The 19439-nt window shown below is 37.5% G+C and overlaps 2 protein-coding genes across 2 annotated transcripts; both read right to left on the reverse strand.

The window, feature by feature from the left end:
- Window positions 1-10422: 10422 nt before the first annotated feature.
- LOC5574071 lies at window positions 10423-11861 on the reverse strand. The gene is made up of 3 exons (XM_001661094.2): window positions 11379-11861; window positions 10927-11305; window positions 10423-10869 (listed from the first exon to the last, which is right to left on the reverse strand). Exons 2-3 carry the CDS (start codon window positions 11110-11112, stop codon window positions 10711-10713), a joined length of 345 nt encoding a protein of 114 aa, XP_001661144.1. The 5' UTR covers window positions 11113-11305; window positions 11379-11861; the 3' UTR covers window positions 10423-10710.
- Window positions 11862-17328: 5467 nt separating this feature from the next.
- LOC5574072 lies at window positions 17329-18466 on the reverse strand. The gene is made up of 2 exons (XM_001661095.2): window positions 17815-18466; window positions 17329-17754 (listed from the first exon to the last, which is right to left on the reverse strand). Exons 1-2 carry the CDS (start codon window positions 18004-18006, stop codon window positions 17590-17592), a joined length of 357 nt encoding a protein of 118 aa, XP_001661145.2. The 5' UTR covers window positions 18007-18466; the 3' UTR covers window positions 17329-17589.
- Between the last annotated feature and the right edge of the window lie 973 nt (window positions 18467-19439).

Consider the following 19439-nt stretch of genomic DNA (forward strand, 5'->3'; position numbering starts at 1 on the left):
AGAAATAGTGTTACTACAGGCACAAGTGATAATAAATGAGGGGCCCAATCACAAAGAGGTGTAAGTGACATTTTGATCGGTTTTGAGTTAAGCATACCGAAAAATTCTACACTTCCCAAGCCTTCCAACGGTATTTATTTCCGTCCAATAGGAAAAATGCTATAAATCGTAAAAGATTAGCTTGTTTTTTTGGTTTCCATACATTTTGTATGAGATGTAAAATTACTGAAAAAACTTCTAATAACTGAAAATTCTAATTTTCTCCAAACTAGGTTTTTGTCACTTACAATTCTTTGCTTCTAACCCCTAAATACAAATATATAAGCTTTTGTAGTTTTGATATTTTTTCCCACAAAACCTAGATAAAAAGCTTTTAGATGATGAAAAACTAAGGGCAACTTCACCGGTGGTCCAAATCACTGGTTTGGTCCTAATTTTTGGACCATGTTAACCAGGAATAGGATCCGCTTTGGATTTCCTCCAGGAATTCGCCGTGGATTTCGTCCAGAAATTTATACGGTGATTTCACCAGAAAATCTTTTTAGGACTTCCATCGGGAATTCTACCAGAGAATTCCTCCACGAATTCTTCCAGGGATTTAGTTAGGGAATTTCTCCTGGGAATTCGCTCTAAGAATTCCTCTGGGGATTTTCTCCAGAAATTCCTCCGACGTGTTTTTTTTTTCAAGAATTTCTGCGGAAGGAACTACTCCGGGGATTTCCCCCAGGAACTACTCCGGGGATTATCTCCATGAATTCCTCAGGGAATTTCCAATAGCAATCCCTCCGAGGATTTTATCCAGAAACTCTTCCAGGCATCCCTCCAGAAATTGCTTCGGGGATTTCCTCCAGAAGTACCTCTGGGTATTTCTTCCTGAAATCTCTCCGGAGCTTCTCCAGGAATTCCTTTCTTCCAAAAGTTCTTTGGAGTTCCTCCAGAAATTTCTCTGGATTTCATCCAGCAATTCCTCTGGATTTAATCAAGCAATTCCTCAGAAGTTCCTCTGGAGGTCCACCGGTGCTCCGAAGTTCTTCCAAAAATTCTTTCGAAGTTCCTCCAGCAGTTTCTCTGGATTTGATCCAAGAATTCCCCGGTAGCTCCTTTGGAGCTCCACCGAGAATTCCTTTAGATTTCTTTCATAGTCTCTTCGGAGTTCCTCAAGCAATTACTTTGGAGTTCCTATAGGAATGCCTCCGAAACTTTTCTAATAATCGCTCCGGAGTTCTCCTACCGAAACATACGAAGTTCTTCTTGAATTTCTTTTAGGAATTCTGTCGGAGTTTCTCCAAGACTTCTTTAGGAGTTCCTCTAGACATTCTTCCATGAATTCTTTCACAATGTTTGGTAGGAATTCATTTGGATTTCCTTCATGGATCAGGATTCAGGAATTCTCTCGGAGTTCCTCTAAAAATTTCTGCAGAGTTCCTTCGAGATTTCCATAGTTCCTATAGGAAATTTTGCGGAGTTTCGCTAAAAAAATATTCCGCAGTTCCTCCAACAAATCCTTCGGAGTTTTGCCAGGAATTCATTTGGAGGTCCTCCAGGAATTCCTTCAGACTTCCTTCGACAAGTCCTTTAGATAATTCCTTCGGATTATCTTCATGATTCTTCCAGCAATTTCTCGGGAGTTCCTCCAGGAATTTTTCTAGGGTTCCTCCAGGAGTTTCCCAGAGAGTTCCTACAGATTTCCTCCGGGAAATCCTCCAGAGTTGATCTGGGAATTCCTCCAGAAATTTCATCGCAGTTCCTGCAGCAACTCCTCCGAATCCTCTGGAGGAATTTGTCAGTAGTTATTTCGGAAAAGTCTCCGAAGCTCGAACAATAATTCCTTCAGAGCTCCAACGAGAATTCCTTCGGAGCTCCGCCGAGAATTCCTTCGAAGTTCATCCGGATACTTCATCGGAGTTGTTTCTTGCAATTAACTAAAGAATTCTGCTGGTTCAATCCTATTTGTTTGTTTTTATTGGTCACATTAGAAATGGATCGAATAAAAAAATACAACAACCTGTGCATGCGCGTGTGGTATGGTATATTTTTACCGATCTATTTAAGTTTGACAGGACCATTTTTGATACAAATTTGGATCAAAAAATGGACCACCGGTGAAGTTGTCCTGCCGCAGGTTTTATTTTTCGCTTTTATACGAATATGCTTTCCATGAGACAGGTCTCTGTTTGTATTTGTTTCCATTGGTTGAGGACCGGTGCATACACGGGACTGTTATCTCTATAGAAAAACTGTCAAAGAACTTCTAAATCAGCTGATTTGTAGTAAATAGCATCCTCCCAAAGTTTTAAGTGATTCGGAAGAAATTTGACTGAGCACACGCCATTTGAAGTTTATATGGAGATTACTATGGAAAACGCCAACCTTTTGTGTTCAGCCCTCTAAATCGTCGTCATAATATTTTATGGAAAAGTGAACAAACTTTACTCATATGAAATCCTTTCAGCACAACTTTGCCGAGGACCACACTTCGATTGTACGTCAGGATAAATTCCTATTCATCATCATAAAGTGAATTTGCATTTTGCATGCTTAACCAACTGCTCGGTAGGCGGGTAGAATAGATCAAAGTAATCCAATCTACTATGTTCTACAGCAAAAAAGCAGTGTTGCTCAGAAAGTAATTGAATGATCATCTCACCATGATCTAGACTTTGTTATCAATAATAATAAATTATCCATACGTCCAATCAAAATGTGATTTTCGGCAAAGTTATAGCTGGGAAGAATTCACATGATAAGAGAATGTTCATTTTTCCATAGATTATTATTACGAGCAGTTAGAGGACTAAACACAAAAGGTTTGCGTTTTCCATAGTAATTTCCATATAAACTTCAAATGGCGTGTGCACAACCAAATTTCGTCCAAATCACTTCAAATTTTGGGAGCAGCATTTTTATCATAATTGACATCGTTTGAGCATAGGGGAGCAGATACTTCAAAATTTGCATCAGTCTATTGGTTACCCTACACGGTAAAAAATCAGCACGTTCGATTGAATGATTCATGATACAATTAAAAACATCGATTAGCATAATTTAAAGAGTTTTAACTTTAAATTAGCTCTACAGTCTCTAACACTAGACTCTGAAGTGAAAAGTCGTTAATTTTGAACATCATGCCTCTTGTATGAAAAGCAATCATGAATTTGATATACATAAGAGTATCCCAGTTTGACAGATCGCAGAACAGTTTTCATTGCATTTAAGAATTTGCTATATTAATTGAAGTGTCACAAAAATTTGGGCAACAGCAAAGCACATGAAGTTCTTTATTTTATCTTTGGTCCACTGCTCAGAGTTCTTAGGTTTTGGACCAGTATATACTGCAATAGTGCATTCACGTCGTAATTCCTCCGTTCGCGAGTCAGGAGCCAAGAGCATAGTTCTCGTTTTTTAGCGTTACCTTCGAATTATCAAACATATTAAAGTACCGTAAAGTGCCGTAATTCAGCGCAGTAAACGAATAAAACATTTCAAATGCTTAATTAAAAATTAGTATTGCATCAACAAAAAAGCTTTATGGGTGGATCGCTAGCAAATCTGTTTTAGATTATGGCAAAAATATAAACTAGACTGTATTCACACGTTACAATTGTGATTTTTTTTTTAAATAGTTCACTTGTTGAAATTGCCTAATTCCGCGCATTTTTTCAACGCTTTTCCATATTCCGCGCAGAAGAATGCCTAATTCCGCGCACTTGCAAAACAATCAAATTAACATTAATTTAGTATAAGGCAGCATCCATTCATTAGGTAACGCTGAAATTGAACATTTTCAACTTCCTACCCCCCTCCACAACACTTTTTCTAAAAAAAAGTAAAGTTTTGTATGAGCCGTAACGTAGACTTTTTTTTATATTTTTTTATATTTTTTTATACTCGCGAAGACGGTCTTCTTATTCTGTCATTGCAGAGTTTTTTACTTATTCCTCTGCACGGTGTGCCAGAAACCGTTATTAACACAAAAAATGTCCAACAATTTGGCACCTACCATTCGAAAGATATAGTATTCAAGCATCTTCTCCGTGAATTTGAAAATATTTTAACGAGGAAATCAAAAGTTATCGTGATTTGAAGATTTTGCACTGTTTTGGAAGGGATTTTTACATACTTCACAATTTTCACCTCCAGTGCATCATTATTAATTTGTAAACTAGGCAAGTAACCATCAGCTTTGCATTAAGCATTCAAAACATATGATATTTAAACATCTTCTCTGAAAATTTGAGATAATTTCATCGAGAAAATCAAAGGTTACAATGATTTGTATATTTATCATTATTTTCATAAAGGTTAAATAAGGGCTTATTTATAACGCTTTGCTATATTGAAGTACATAATTTACAAATAAAAATGTTTATAGAACTGGCACTCAGTATTCAAAAGATATAGTAGACAAGCATCTTCGCACTTAGTTTGATAAAACTTTATCAAAAGACAACATAACTGGAATACTTTGAAGTTTTGGATTTGTCTTTAAGATTTGTTTTTCAATCGTCTAAAATAACGTTTGAAACACGCATTTTATTATTGCGACATAACTTATCTTAACAGATTTGTATTGAACTTGAACATTCATTCAAGAAAGGCAGTGCTTTGTACAGCATAAGAAATTGTGTTCATTTTTGAAAGTTTCGTTTCATTTTCGGCGTTTTGCTGGGCAGTGATTTGTTATGGTCCAAACAAGCGTACTGGCGAACCTGAACAATTTGAAAGTGGTTCCTTGTTGCTCAGTCGAGGATGGATGATCAACAGGTGCGATCGCTTCATGGTACTGTTCTAAATGGGCTGAATATGATTGTTCAGAATTTATTTGACAACGAAGGGGATACGTTTATATATTTGTCCAAATAATAGTTCGTAGTCGGTTATTGTCGAAATAAACGTTGTTTCATGTTTTTCAAACATTTAAATGCAACAAGTTTCATATTCGGTTTAGTTTTACATAATAATACAAGATCCTTGAATTGTTAAATACTATAAATATCGACTTTTCCTTTAGATTTTTAGATTGATGTTGCATGATTCGCATCACACAAAATCTTTGAATGATTCGTCCTCAAAGGTGTCGTCATATTGAGTCAGTCATGTTTTATACATATGAAAGAATTACTTTTTATTTTATTCGTTTATTATTTTTTTGACTTTATTATGTTTGGAGAGAGGTGTAACCAGTGAATATGATGCGATGATCTCTAGGATTCTTGTAATTATGCGTTTTGTTTACCAAGACGAATCCTGTAATATAACCCCTTTCCATTTTCCAAACTCCCAATGATTTCACGTGGAAGTGCAGAGGATCCCAATGGCTTCCTCAGAGATAGCAACACGTAACACATTTATTCCAACACTCAAATTGACCTGTATTCGGACGCAGGCGGCAATGGGGGCAATACAGGGAATGAAAATTCTGCCGGCAATACAGGGAATGAGAATTCCATTACTTACACACTGAGGGTGGTGCAACAAATCATAAGTAGCATCCGTTGGTTCCTTGTGCAAGTATAGTTCCTCTTGTTATAACAAAGAAGCAGCAGCGGGCGGTGAATCACGCTCTTTAATCACATTGCTTAACATATTAACAAGAATTTGTTGGGTTTAGTAATGGTAAAAACATAGAACTTGCTAATTAAAAATATTCAAAATTTGCTTTTCTAAAACTTCAAAGTACTCTAGTTATGTAGTCTTTTGATAAAGTTTTCTCTGTTTCTCTGCTAGTCAACAAGTGTGTGTAGTTGACTATATCTTTTGAATGCCGAGTGTCAGTCCAATAGACATTTTTATTTGTAAATTATGTACATTAATACAACAAAGCCATATAAATAAGCTCTTATTCAAACTTCATACAAATAATGGTAAACATACAAATCACTGTAACTTCTGATTTTCTCGAAAAAATAATTTCAAATTTTCAGAGCAGATGCTTAGATATCATATGCTTTGAATGCTTAATGCAAAGCTGATGGTTACTTGTCTAGTTTATAAATTAATAATGATGCACTGGAGGTGAAAATTGTGAAGTACAGTCGACTCTCCATAACTCGATATTCAAGGGACCATCGACTTATAGAATTATCGAGTTATAGAACATACCGATACCAAACATTTTAAAATCAAAGGTTCATATTCATATATTTCCAATACTTTTGTGATCACTTCTGCAAGCAATGAATATCATTTTGTTGATAGCATTTTGAAAAAATATCTTTGGACACTTTTTTCAAAATGTTCGAAAAATCCCTTATTTTTACTAAAAATTATTTTTTTTATTTTTATGTTTTTAAAGTTTTATAACAATTTGCAAGTCCTTTATGCACTGCCAAACCAGAAATGGTTCATGTCTTCCTTTATAAAAAAGGGTTTTAGATGGATATCGAGTTATGGAGGGAAATTTTCCTCCCACGTGGCATCAACTAGTGGAGACATCGAGTTATAGAAATATCGACTTATGGAGAGCATGATGTATGGGAATTTGAAGGGACCGCAAAATCCATCGAGTTATAGAATATATCGAGTTATAGAACATCGAATTGTGGAGAGTCGACTGTATGTAAAAATTCTACCAAAATAACTCAAAACCTTCAAACCGCGATAACTTTTGATTCCCTCGTTAAAATATTTTCAAATTCACGGAGAACATTCTTGAATGCTATATCTTTCGAATGGTAGGTGCCAAATTGTTGGACTTTTTTTTGTGTTAATAACGGTTTCTGGCACACCGTGTCTGTGTTTGTATCAATCATGCGCAAACCCTCACATGAACATCCCAGCAAATATGCAATTGCGATTGCATCACACCGAAACATAAAAAGCCTTTGAAGTGAAATTTTATGCCAGAAAAAGTTGCAGTCATTTGAAATAACTATAGTCTTGTGTTTAGATTTATCAGCAGCTTTGGAAAAACTACTCTGAACACTAAGTTTTTTTTTTTTTTGTAAGGCACTCTGTGCTTGTGGCCACTACTGTGCCGGAATCAGCTGATCTGTAGCTTCTTTATCGATACAGATCTATATTTAACTTATATATTTACATCACATTTCACTCTCTCCTACTTTTTCACTCTCACACCGAGCAGGTAGGAGAGAGCTCTGCTGTTAGTGAGGCTAGCTGCCTGCGAAGAGGGTCAGTTTGTCTCAGTCACCATCTGATACTGACGGAGGATGAATGTGCTCCCCAAAGCACGCTCCTCCGTGCGGTGTCTTCTGGTGGCTGGACGGGTTTTTTTTTGTGGAGGGGCTGGGAATTTAATCCATGACCTTCCGCTTATGAAGCGAAAGCGTAACCTCAAGGCTACGGACCCCCCTACACACTTAAATTATTTCACCGACCTCAGTAAAATTTTTCGCCGAGAACCCAACAGCTGAGAGCTCGGTAAATTTTAACGCCGAATCTCGGTACTTATTTTACCGAGATTTCGGCAATCCGAATTTTTTGCCGAGATCTCGGCGAACGTTACCGAGATTCGGTAAACGTAAACGGTAAACGTATTCTGCGCTGTTCATACAATAACAAATGTTTATGGACCTTGGTTTTGGACACACTTATCCTCCCACCATGAATGACCACGTGGTTTCTGAACGACCGCTAGTTTCCCTGTAAGTGGGCTTTCTCGATATTCCGATTGTTTGCGAAACGTATTTATGCATGAAAATACTTCCTCAGATAAATATTCAGCTGTGAAGACCAATATAGCATGTTTTACTTGTTTGTTGTTCTGTAAATAGCAGTGTGCGGAATTGGGGACTTATGAAAAATGACGTGCCCTAATGCCGCGCATTACTTTTTGGGATAAATCTCAATAATTATGCTAATATTTGATAAGATTTCATTGAAGCATCATGAAACACATCTGTAGCAAGTAGTTTCATAGAATATTGCATAAATCACAAAACATTTTCAATATAGAAATCACGTTTGTTTGTGTCCTACAGTTTTAGCACGGACGCTAAGGAAATTGAAAAAATGGCGTCTACTCAGACGGGCCTCCACTGATTATTTTTTTACGCCGCGAAAAATTGCTCTATTTGCTTTTATTTGTGATTCAAACTTACTCTAAATCAAAGTAGCATCAAATGGCGTTAAAAGTTGCTGCAGTATTGATGTGTATTTCCATATGTAAATAATTGTGTATGAAATGCGCGGAATTAGGCAATGCGCTGAATTAGGGCACTTTACGGTACAAAATTTAGTAACTATAAATCGCAGTCAGTCGCCTATGCACAGTTTTCTTTCCTTACAATGATAAATATCATCATCACGACAAAAAAAAAACTATTGTACGCATGTCATAGGAAGTTCATGCGAACGACAACATCAAAAGAAAAGATAAAAGCTCACATTTGCCTTCTTTGAGAAATATTTTCACTTGGGCATGGAAAAGCGACATCAAAGGAAAAAAAATCAGCACAAGGTACCCCCTCCCCCATCCTGCAACATGCTTTAGCGAGTATTACCTAAACGCATTATGCCTTGACACAATCACTGCTGTAGCAGTTGATGCAGCAGCCTTTCATGTTGGTGCTGAAAGCCGCCATAATAAAGATGTGATAAGAAACAGTAGTTTGTTGCATTGAACTAGGATGTCCAATATGAGGCTCTTTTATTTGTAACTAGTGGTCCCGGCAAACTTCGTCTAGCCATCAAGTAGGCTGTTGGAAAACGATTTGAATCAACCCATACAAAATGGCAGTTCTGTTCATTCTCGTTTTTGCGACTTTCCTGGTGAATATCCTTGGAATATGATTTTTATACACACAAACACGTCGGAACCCTTGTCGGACGAAGCGGAGAAAGAATCATCCAAATCTGTAGACCCGTCCGTAAGTTATTTCGTGACATACAAACACCATTCCATTTTTATTTATATAGATTTCCAATAACGCTACGCGTAGCTGTTTTTGCAGCGAAAATTTCAAGAATGTATGGATAAGTTAAATGTTCCTTATATAGCAACTTTTCAGTAAGACCAAGCTGAAAACCGTGGGTTCGAATCTCGCGGTCGAGGATTACTTTCTGATTGGAAAGTTCCTCGGCGATATACACAAGCATATCCTGTTTCCAGCAAATACTTTTTAGGCTCACTATTTTCGCTCAAAATTTTAACTTATGATTTATTTTCTAAATGCGTTCATAATGATTCCCAAGACTTTCCAAAGATTTTCAGAGCTTTCCAGCGAATCAAATAAGGTTTTCAAGAATCCTAAGAAGTTATCAGAGGTTTCCAGCGTATTCAAGCATTCTAGCGATTCCGTTCCTAAAAGTTTTATAGCGGTGATTAAGAGACCCCTGGGGAAACTTATGTGCATACTCTCAGGGAGACCACTGTAAAATCTTTGTAGAGACCACCCTGTGTACATTTCTGTGGAGACCTCTTGTAAAGAATATACTGTAATGACGGTGACTCCAGCAGGAAATCTTCATGACTAGAGAACTCCTTCGGAAGCCCATAGAATCCTTGGTAAACTGAAGCGTAATAAAGCTTCAAGTTCGAAATAGCGTTTGATTTCCACGCCACAAATTTGAACATAACATCTTTCTTTACGCTTTAAATTTGATTCGCTTTTTTCGCTCAGAATTCGCTTTAATATATTTAACATATAAGAAGCCTGTCTTACTGCCCAAATTTAGATGATTTGTCCGACCAAAACCCCTATGTTACGAAGAAAACAAAACGCCAGAAAAGAAAATATATAAATTCCCCTATATTAGCCACTTGAATCAGACGCAAAACTATTATACAAACCATAAAAAAAAAACGCCGACCGGACCATTTGAAATCTACGTTTTATAAACTGCTCTGATGATAGCTACCGTCAATTTTTCCTTTCTAAATACATCATCTTATCACTAATATATACCGAGATAGTTCCGTCCTCACATTTATAAAGCTATCGACTACACGCTAACATCATTGATAATGGGAAGTATTTCGCCGTCGTATATTTTTCTTTTAGACCACATAACAAGTAGGTACCGCTCATACTAGGGACCTTCAAGAAGGTGGGATGCGGTTACGACTATCTTCCTTAATTACTTTTTGGCATCTTTGGGAGACTAGAACATAGCACTTTAATCCTATTATTTTTATTAATTCTTCTCTGTTGTTAGAATATGTCTTTTTAGTATTACGAAAGAGCACTCCTCGTGACGTTGACAGTCTAACCATTAGCATTTGTTTGCCCTAAGATATTTGCGTTTGTTAAAATTTCCTCAATAGTTGTTGAGCTTTCAACGAGGATATTCGTTCAAAAGATTAAAACTGTTTTAATAAAAATAGGTTAAACAGAAAAACCAAAACTCTTCTGGGTCCAATTTGGAACCTTCAATGGAACCGTAGGTACATGTATTAAATTCGCCTCTGTTTGATGAACAATGGTTGAGAAAATACTGATGGAAAACTTTTCGCGTTCTTGCTCGATTGGAAGAATTCTGATTGCTGTTCGATACGTAACGTTTGCTAATACAAAAATCAACATTTTGAGCTCGAATGTTTAAGTATTTTGTGTTCTTGAGTGAATGTTCTGTAACCGTTATGTTTGATTTTTGCAGAAGTATAGGCACTTTCAAAAAACTATATGTGTAACATCGATTTTACGTAATGCTTTGAGTTTGTCTCTGTTTGGGATTCCCTCAGGCAGCTCTCCACGTTGCAATACGTTGAGTTTGTGCTTTTGAAAGCCAGATAAGATTTAAAAGTTTTACTTACATCACCATACAGTCATCACATTCCGCACCGGCGTCATCCTCGCAGTTGCAGTCACACAACCCACAATCGGTTCCATCCCCATCGGCCGTTTCGTACTCGCAGCACACACAGCACGGTTCTTCTGTCTGTTCGATCGTAACTTCCGGTGTAGAAATCTAAAATAGAGACTAAACGTCAAATCTAAACCGTACCAGTTCCGGTACCCCGCTTACCGGTTCACTCGTTATCACTCCTTCCAAATTGTTCGTCGCGACACTGGAGGGCGCTCCTGGAAACAGCATTTCCGGCGGGAAGAGATAGGTATCGTAAAAATATGCACTATGGGTATTCTTGATGTGCTGCTTGAGCTTCTCCAGTGACGGCATTGGCATATCACAGAGTGGACATTTGAAATCCATTGTCTTCGCAGGACTGTTTCCGATTCACGGTCCAGTATATCTATCGAGTGGTTATAGCGTGAGTTAAACTTCGTACCCAGAGTTGCAATGTTTCTATTGAAAGCGACCGACGCGAGATACAATTGCTTTCCACAAGATTTTTTTTCCTGACTCGACTTTCCTGGTATCAGCTGTTTGATGGAAGGGCGTAGATCTTGATGCGATAAGTAAGTTCGAATATTACATCCGGCCTATTGAAACTGTTTAAATTAATGCATGCTACTTACCTCGTGGTTGATCTGTGGACGTTGTTTAATGTGATGATTGTAAAGGGTAAATATTTAAAAAGATGTTAACATTTTACGCCTGCAAGTAGACTTCCGAGCGGATTGTGTGTATGATGATGTATGGCCCGTGTGCAGAAAGAAAACTACTGACAGGCCAAGCATTTGACATACATAGCTCGCTAGTGTTGTTTACGGGCGCGACCACCCCATCCGCTTTCGAACATACAAACCAGGAGCTTTTGCTATGAAGCATAAAGTCGTTCGAAAGCTTTCAGCATAAAGCTCGAAAGTGGTGCGATGTTTTCACACATCACATCACAGCCAGAACAGTTCGCAGTTCGAGCAAAGCAGGGATTGATAATGTCGATAATAGGTCCCACTCCCACAGTTACAAATAATACTTACAGAAACAAAATGATTAAAATACTTGGATCCACTTGTTAAGACCGGTATATTTGAGAGAAACAAAAGCTAGTATTTTCTATCAGAATGGACACAATCTAAAATTTAAAAAATATTGTAAATTCAATTATAATTATATGAAGCTTAAACTCTTCACAGCTCATCTAATATGTAGGGCAAATCGCAAGAAAAAGACGAGTAAAAGTTCATTGTATGTACGTTATCAAGCCGTTATACATTTTTAGTGTGACTGTAATTCAGTTACATTTCGTAATGTGCCAAAACAAGTTGGTATTTTTCTAGTCTTCCAGAAAAAACTAGTCAACTAGTGGTAGTCAAAATAATTTATGATTTGATGACGATGTGCGGTTTCAACTCGAAATCGGAAAAATGCAAATGTGCAATTGTGGGCAGAGCAGTGCTGAGTTTGCTCAGCGTCGAGAATAATACGTAATACGGACATGACTTTCTTTTATGATTGGATTAGGGGCGGTTTTTACAATTTTACATGCACAGGAAAGTCAAAGCCACTTTATTTAGCATTTTTAGCATGACGATACATTGCACAATACGTGAAAAAAATAAAAATAATATTCACGCAGAGAAATTATTTGTATTTTTACAAAATAGTGGGTTGAAATTGACAACCATGTTCGTCATCTGAAGGCTGACAAACATTTTGGTCAATTAAATCCATTTTTTATATTATTTGTCATTTGTCAAACTTATTTGTCAAATCAATTAGGGATGGTACACAAATTATGTCACGCTAAATTTTAACTTTTTCGACCCCCTACCCCCCCTTTGTCACACTTTTTGTATGAGTCCTCCGAAAATTTTGTAAGGCTTGTCACGCTTGGCTCGACCCCCTCCCCCCCCCCTTGGAGCGTGACGTAATTTGTGCATGACCCCTTATCTGGTTGTTACAATGGCAGTCAATTAGTTTATTTCTTGCTTTAGCAATTTGAAAATATTGACATAATAAAACGATAAGGTGCTGAAATGTTTTTTTTTCCTTTTATTTATGTTTGGTAAACAATAATGTAACAATGTTGACAAGAAATATAACATTTAAAAAAAATGCGCCATTCAAGATAAACTTTTGGATTAAGAATTTTGAATTCGAATTTCCTCCGCTTCCGATTACTGCTACTTAAAATGAATTGATTAAACAAACTTCTTATGTTTTAAAAGTTTTCTGATCAAATCAGAATTTTTTTTTTTAATTTTTCTATTTTCACTTACCTAAGAGGTTTCCCGTAGCAAGGCAAAACTGTACTGACTAGCCTCCAACCAACCCGTCCCTCAGCTCATCGGAATCTTATTGTGCTGCGCTAGCCGGAGGCTCACGAAAATTATGAAAGCGCGCGCTAGGTGATGTGCACCCGGGAAGACTTGTCTCATGCGCTGTTCGGCGCTACGACTCACCATCGGTATCCAAGTTGTGAAACAACTGCCGAAAAGCCTCCACAAATATTTCCGCCTCCTTATGCAGGTGTCTAGATGGTCTACATGATATGGTCCAAGATTAGCGATCCTAGAGTAACAGTTTCGATCGTCCTTGAAAACTTTTGTCATCACTTCAATTATTGCGCTGACTTTTAAACAGCACATGAGACGGAGCGCATAAGACCGCATTGAGACAAAAAAAATGTGCCGCACCAAAAAAAGTCTCACAATGTACAGCGCACCCGTGCACTTGCAAGCAATGAGGCACCTAAGTCTATAGCACGTGCACAGTAACTCAGAAACTCTGAAGTGATTTTAAGAGTTTGACCAGCTTTCCAAAGTTTTTAACTACTTTACTTTTAATCTGCCTGAACTCATTATGTGAGTTGCCCAATACGATGCGAAGACAAATTTCTGCATATGTTTTGAAATACATACAAAAAAATGAAAATAAATGCTGACGTGTTCCAAAACCGGCATAATGGTTGCCAGCATACCAGATCTTCGAATGGGCTTTCACATATTCCGATTATTTACCGCATAAAGTTGATTCGTGCTGTGACAGATAAACAATGTGCTGAAACCAAGTGCATTTGGAGAACCAGACCCCAGCGCAAGACATGCTATGAGTGATTGTAACGATCAACGATCAGCTGTTGGTGCATTCACTTCGTACTTAGTTGCTACTCCGTGATCAGTCAGGGATAGTGATACATATTACACATAGAGCCACTCCGATGGAGAGCTTGGCTTTCAGCTTTTTTACTATCTTCAATGTACAATCACACTATGCTTGTTATAGGTATCTTGATTGATAACAGCGCCGGCCTCGTCCTTATATCCATCGTGGAGAGGAAGGAATGTTAATTAGATATCCGTTGTTACTAGAAACCGGAGAATCTCCTGCATTTCCCACAGCTACCATGGAAGTAGGGGAAAGTGGGGCAGTTTGACCACCTTAAGGAAAAGTCGATAAAAGTGCTGGAAATATTACGCGTTTTTCGAATGTTTGCATGATTTCCAACAATTTTTAGATGAATACACTAGATCCGTATGATTTGCTTTGTCTTATAAAGTTCACGGATGAATGATTAAATTTTCAAAAATTTTAATTTTTAGAGTCGATTTTTTACTGATGGGGTGATATGACCACCCTATTTATGATTGCAAAATAATCTCATATAATCTAAAAATTCAATATTTTTGATACTAAGCCTTAAATTTATTAGTATTTGTAAACACTCCGTGCAAGAAGATATATTTTTTTTACGAACATTCTAACCATCAAACATCATCATTCTGAAATGATGAAATTTAAAAGAGCCATTCGGGGCAATAAGGGCAGTTTTTTCGAACATCATTTATTACTTTGTCTTTGAGTTTCGAACACTGACTTATAACATGCCTATTGCTTCATTTCCTCATCAGCTTTGGGATTGCATGTTATTTCATATGAAATTTCAAGAATTTATGCAGTTTTCAAGGGGTGCTCATTCCACCCCATTGGCCAAACCGCCCCGACTACCCCTAGTCGTTTTTTTGTTAGTGATGCATGATGTATTCGACCAGTCTTCTAAGATCATCTTTCTACTCTTCGATTCAAACAAGCATGCTTTGAATTCATCTCTATTTGCAGGATCGTTTTGAATTCTGACTTTTTCTGATCTCAGTAAGCGGGATCGGTTCTGGGATTCAATCCCAAGATGAAATCCTTGTGAATGAATTGTCATTTTTCTTCAGCTTCTTCAGGGTGAGAGTGTCATAACGGTTAAGTAAAACAGTGTTGATTTCAATTGCCCGGACGCATCAAATTCAAGATACCGGCCTAAATTCATCCAAAAATGTTTATTTCGTCAACTATTATGAATAAACTAGTGGTCCCGGCAAACTTCGTCTTGCCATCAAGTAGGCTGTTGAAAGCCGTTATGAATCGTCCCATAGAAAATGACAGTTCCGTTTACTCTCGTTTTTTCGACTTTCCCGGTGAATATCCTGGAACTTTTATACCCACAAACACGTCGGAACACTTGACGGACAAAATGGAGAAAGAATCACCCAAACTCGTTGACCCGTTCGTAAGCCATTTCGTGACATACAAACACCATTCCATTTTTATTTATATAGATAATGTAGAAGACGTCATAGTCATGGAGCATAAACGAAATAATTGGAATTTAGACCAAAAATATCGTGAGAATGCCAGTGCTTGGCTTTTGTAGCGTTCGGTTGCACGGTACTTCCTACACCCTAGTAATTCCGCTTTGAAGGAAAAAAAGAACATAATTTTTAACTTAATAAGGATGTAAAACAAGTAGCCAAATCATTCAGCATTTGAAACGTTTGTAACTATGCTAATTATGATTACCACAAAGTATCCCTGAAATAGGCTGTAATTGATATAACTGATAGCCCCAATAAATATCGCTTCATTTCTCATGAAACTTAAATGAAATGTTCGTCGTGACCTGCTGGAAACAATTTGAAGAGTGAAAGTAGTGCACTTTTCTTGCATGTTTGACCCGATTGTCATATACGAAGTTCAATACACATGTTTGAGGAGTAAGCAATTGCGCTTTTTGTGTTTGGAGTTCCCTTCATGAGATTTCACCAGGGCCTCTCGAAATCCAAATCTGACACTGCCTCTGTATCATTGCTGTGTTATAGTTTGAAATAGTTTAAAATAAAACAGAACACTGTTTATGTAGGAAAAGGATGCGGTCTGTGTGATCGTCACATGCGCTGCAAATCCAGATTTTAAGCTGCGTAAGCCTTGTTTTAATGATGTTCAAGGGAAAGAAATTCACTGTAATGAAATAAGGTCGGAACAATGATCCCGGCAGGAATAATATAGCTTACCACTAACCTATGCCATTAACTAGTTCAAAAGCTACAGCTATATGATAAAAATTACGACATCAAAACTATAACGATTCTAAGGACATAAACATGCTTGGCCAAACGAGTCAAAAGTATCCCGTGTGTGCTGTCAATAACATATTTTCACTAATATTTGATAAATTAACAAGGTTGAATAGATTTATTTTAATTATACTCATCGATCAAGGATTGAATCCTGGTATTCAATCCTCCCATACAAGACGCATGATTCAATGCATGCCTGGATCGGAATATAATTAGCGCATGCAATCGATCTTGATCTGTGGGTTTTGGATCTCAGCAGCTCTTGGAGTGAGATTTTTTGAAGACTGTATTCGACCGTATGGATACTACTTTGGTAAGCGGTTGAATCGATTTTTTTTTCAATTCTAGCGATACAGTTAACTCTCCTTACTCGATATTCCGTATCTCGATATCGAGTTAGAGAACCATAGTAAAAGTTGATTTTCATGACTAACTCGATGGTCCCTTGGAACGCAGATGCACTACTTTTGTGTTCTGTAACTCGATACCTCCCCAACTCGATGGTCCCTTCAATATCGAGTAAGGGAGAGATGACTGTATTTAGAACTAGTGATGTTACCGTCATAACGCCGCAGATAGATAAAGAAAGATAGCTATTAGAAAGAATGTTACAAATATGATAAAGGGACGAGCCTGAGATTGAACCCACGATCTTGGGAAGCATATGCGATAGCCATTACACCAGTAACCTCACTCATGGTATGAGTGATTGAAAGCAGAGTAAACACAAAACTCCGCTGTTTGTGTTTCCTTTGAAAGTAAAACTATTTCAGTTTCCTCCAAGAGAATTGTATACTTAGCTTTAAGGCCCAAGTAGACCCAAATTATCTAGAGTATTTTGTAAAGGCCCTTACAATTCAGCTACTGGTGTCTTGTAGCATCTGCTTGATTTTAAGTCAAAGTAGAGAAGATCGAATGATAGAGATAAAATTTTGAAGAAAACTGAAAAAGAGAGAAAGGGAATTATTGACTTAGGAAGAGACAAAAAAGGTTGATTAGTAAGAAACTTCACATTCTACCAAATCAGTGAAAATATAACGTTAAAACTCATGGTATGAACCGGGCTGCAAGTAGGCATATATAACTAAATAATGCTGAATAGTCAATAGACGATGAAAAATAAGGACAAAGAGACCTCCGAAGAAGTGGTCGAAGAAAGAAACCATTAGTCAAACTCTCAAATTCAAAATTGCAACTCGCTTTATTTGAGCTTTCAATAAATACATATGGTCTAGGTTAGTCTGAGTATTCTTGTTAACCTACAGAAGAACAACGATTCAAAATATGAATAGCAGCTAAAACATTTCAATATAAAAAATACTTATGTGTAAATCGTTCGGCATCGTGTGCACCTAAACATAAACAAGAAATTCCTCTCTGGCACTTTTTTTTCTGAACAACTAATACTAACGTCACTGCACACCCATTTCTTTCTCTACTACATTATCACGCAGTCACAATCGCAATCGCAATCCCCACAACCTCCATCGCCACCACCTGCATCTGCACCAATGTCTCCACCGCAGCAATCACAACAGTCGCATTCGCAGCATCCGTCGTCTGGAACTGGGGCCGGTTCGATTAATACGTCTGCGGTAGATACCTAAAATTACAACTTGAGTTAGTGACCATCGTTCATTGACTGCAATATTATTCACCATACCGGTTCGGTAGTAATAACCGTGGCAGGAGCTTCACTGGCTACCACTGCAGTGGATTCCCCGGGAAAAATCAGCGCCGGTGGTATCAGATAGGTATCGTAGTAGGAGGCATGATTTGCTTGCACATGTTCAGAGAGTTCTTCTTGCGTATCAAAGTACGTAGGGCACAGTGGACACTTGAAGTTTAGATCCATATTTTTCGTTGAATGACCTCATTCGTTGAGCCGTAATCGGAAGTTATGATGGCAGGGGCGATTTCGTAGTAATAAACCTTATCGAAGGAGATTTGAACTACGTTATCACAATCGAATTTCACTCCAGAAGCACATCATTTTTAAATTCACTTCTTAGTTGTTTCAGTGGTGACGTCACCATTTGAAATATTGAAAAAATGAAATCCAGTCCATTTGCGTTTGGCAAGGCAGCTTGATCTGCTCGACTTATGGCTCTGCACTAAGTGAATATTAGCTATAGGTTTAGCGTCGACTGGTGTCCCTAAGCTAAAACCGCGCACACCCACCGATCGAAAACGGTCCTCACACATCTGCCTGATTCTGGCGACTGAATCCAAACTGAACGAACACTTTTTTGCGTTCTGCTATGTTGTTTACATTGAGTTCAACGCCATACCCCTGCCCCGAATCATGTGGTTCCTACCCTTCTGCAGGAGATCGATCAGACAGGCCAAAGCGGCATTTTAAGCTTTGCTAACGCTCTGCGTGAAGTGGGATTCATAAGGAATGCTATGTTTTTAGCTCGATTTTTGGAATATAATTATGAGAATAAAACCAAATCATGGAAGATGCAATTTTACTATATTTTTAAAATCATGTTCTATATTAGATGTTAATTCAAGTATAACACAACAAGAAACATCGAAGTACATTTATGAAGAAAATCATAAATTGCACCAATCTTCATTTTAATTTGAGCGCAAGTATTTTATGCCTTTGCATTTGCCGTATTACAGTCGCTAGAACGCTGTGTGGTGAAAATCGTAAAACATCGCATTTTTGCTGCTATTAGTCTGTCTCACGTATTTTCTCAGAATATACTTTATCAGAGGGATATCCAGAAATGAAGTAGCAAATTTAGAACAGCATGCAAATGAACGATTTGTTGTAGCCCCGAAAACTTTACTTCATCTCAGATCGACCATCTGTGACAAAAATTCTCCTAAACATTGCAGGCGAATTACGTTTTAACGTTTAGCAATTTCATTTCTGTTTGATAGTGACAATCTACTTTCAAAAAGCAGAATTACGAGAAAAGTTGCATTTAAAACCTTTATTAAACAAATAAATAGTAAATAATTATTTAAGCATTTCATAAATACAAATGGCCAAGTTTAGTTTGAGTATGCTTGTTAATGCTATGTGTAACGGTTCCAAATGTGAATAACAGCTAAATGAATTCAATACAAAAAATCTTGTGTGTAAATCGCTTTTCGCACTTAATAAATACTTATTCTCACTTTTTACTGGTCAACTAACATACTAGGTGATTATATGCAAATATCGTCCTGCAACTACATAATCACACAGTCACCACAATCACAGTTACAATCGCAGTCCCCGCAGCCTACATCGCCACAGCATCCATCCCCACCGCAGTCACCCCCACAACA

Source organism: Aedes aegypti, chromosome 3, assembly GCF_002204515.2.
Source record: "Aedes aegypti strain LVP_AGWG chromosome 3, AaegL5.0 Primary Assembly, whole genome shotgun sequence".
NCBI lineage: Eukaryota > Metazoa > Arthropoda > Insecta > Diptera > Culicidae > Aedes > Aedes aegypti.

What these genes read in the sequence shown, in the direction of transcription:
- LOC5574071 (XM_001661094.2), bottom strand. Translation starts at nt 11,112, where the DNA reads ATGGATTTCAAATGTCCACTCTGTGATATGCCAATGCCGTCACTGGAG. An exon ending in GAGTGATAACGAGTGAACCG is followed by an intron (nt 10,870 to 10,926) that starts GTAAGCGGGGTA and finishes TCTCTATTTTAG; the next exon opens with ATTTCTACACCGGAAGTTAC.
- LOC5574072 (XM_001661095.2), bottom strand. Translation starts at nt 18,006, where the DNA reads ATGGATCTAAACTTCAAGTGTCCACTGTGCCCTACGTACTTTGATACG. An exon ending in CGGTTATTACTACCGAACCG is followed by an intron (nt 17,755 to 17,814) that starts GTATGGTGAATA and finishes TTGTAATTTTAG; the next exon opens with GTATCTACCGCAGACGTATT.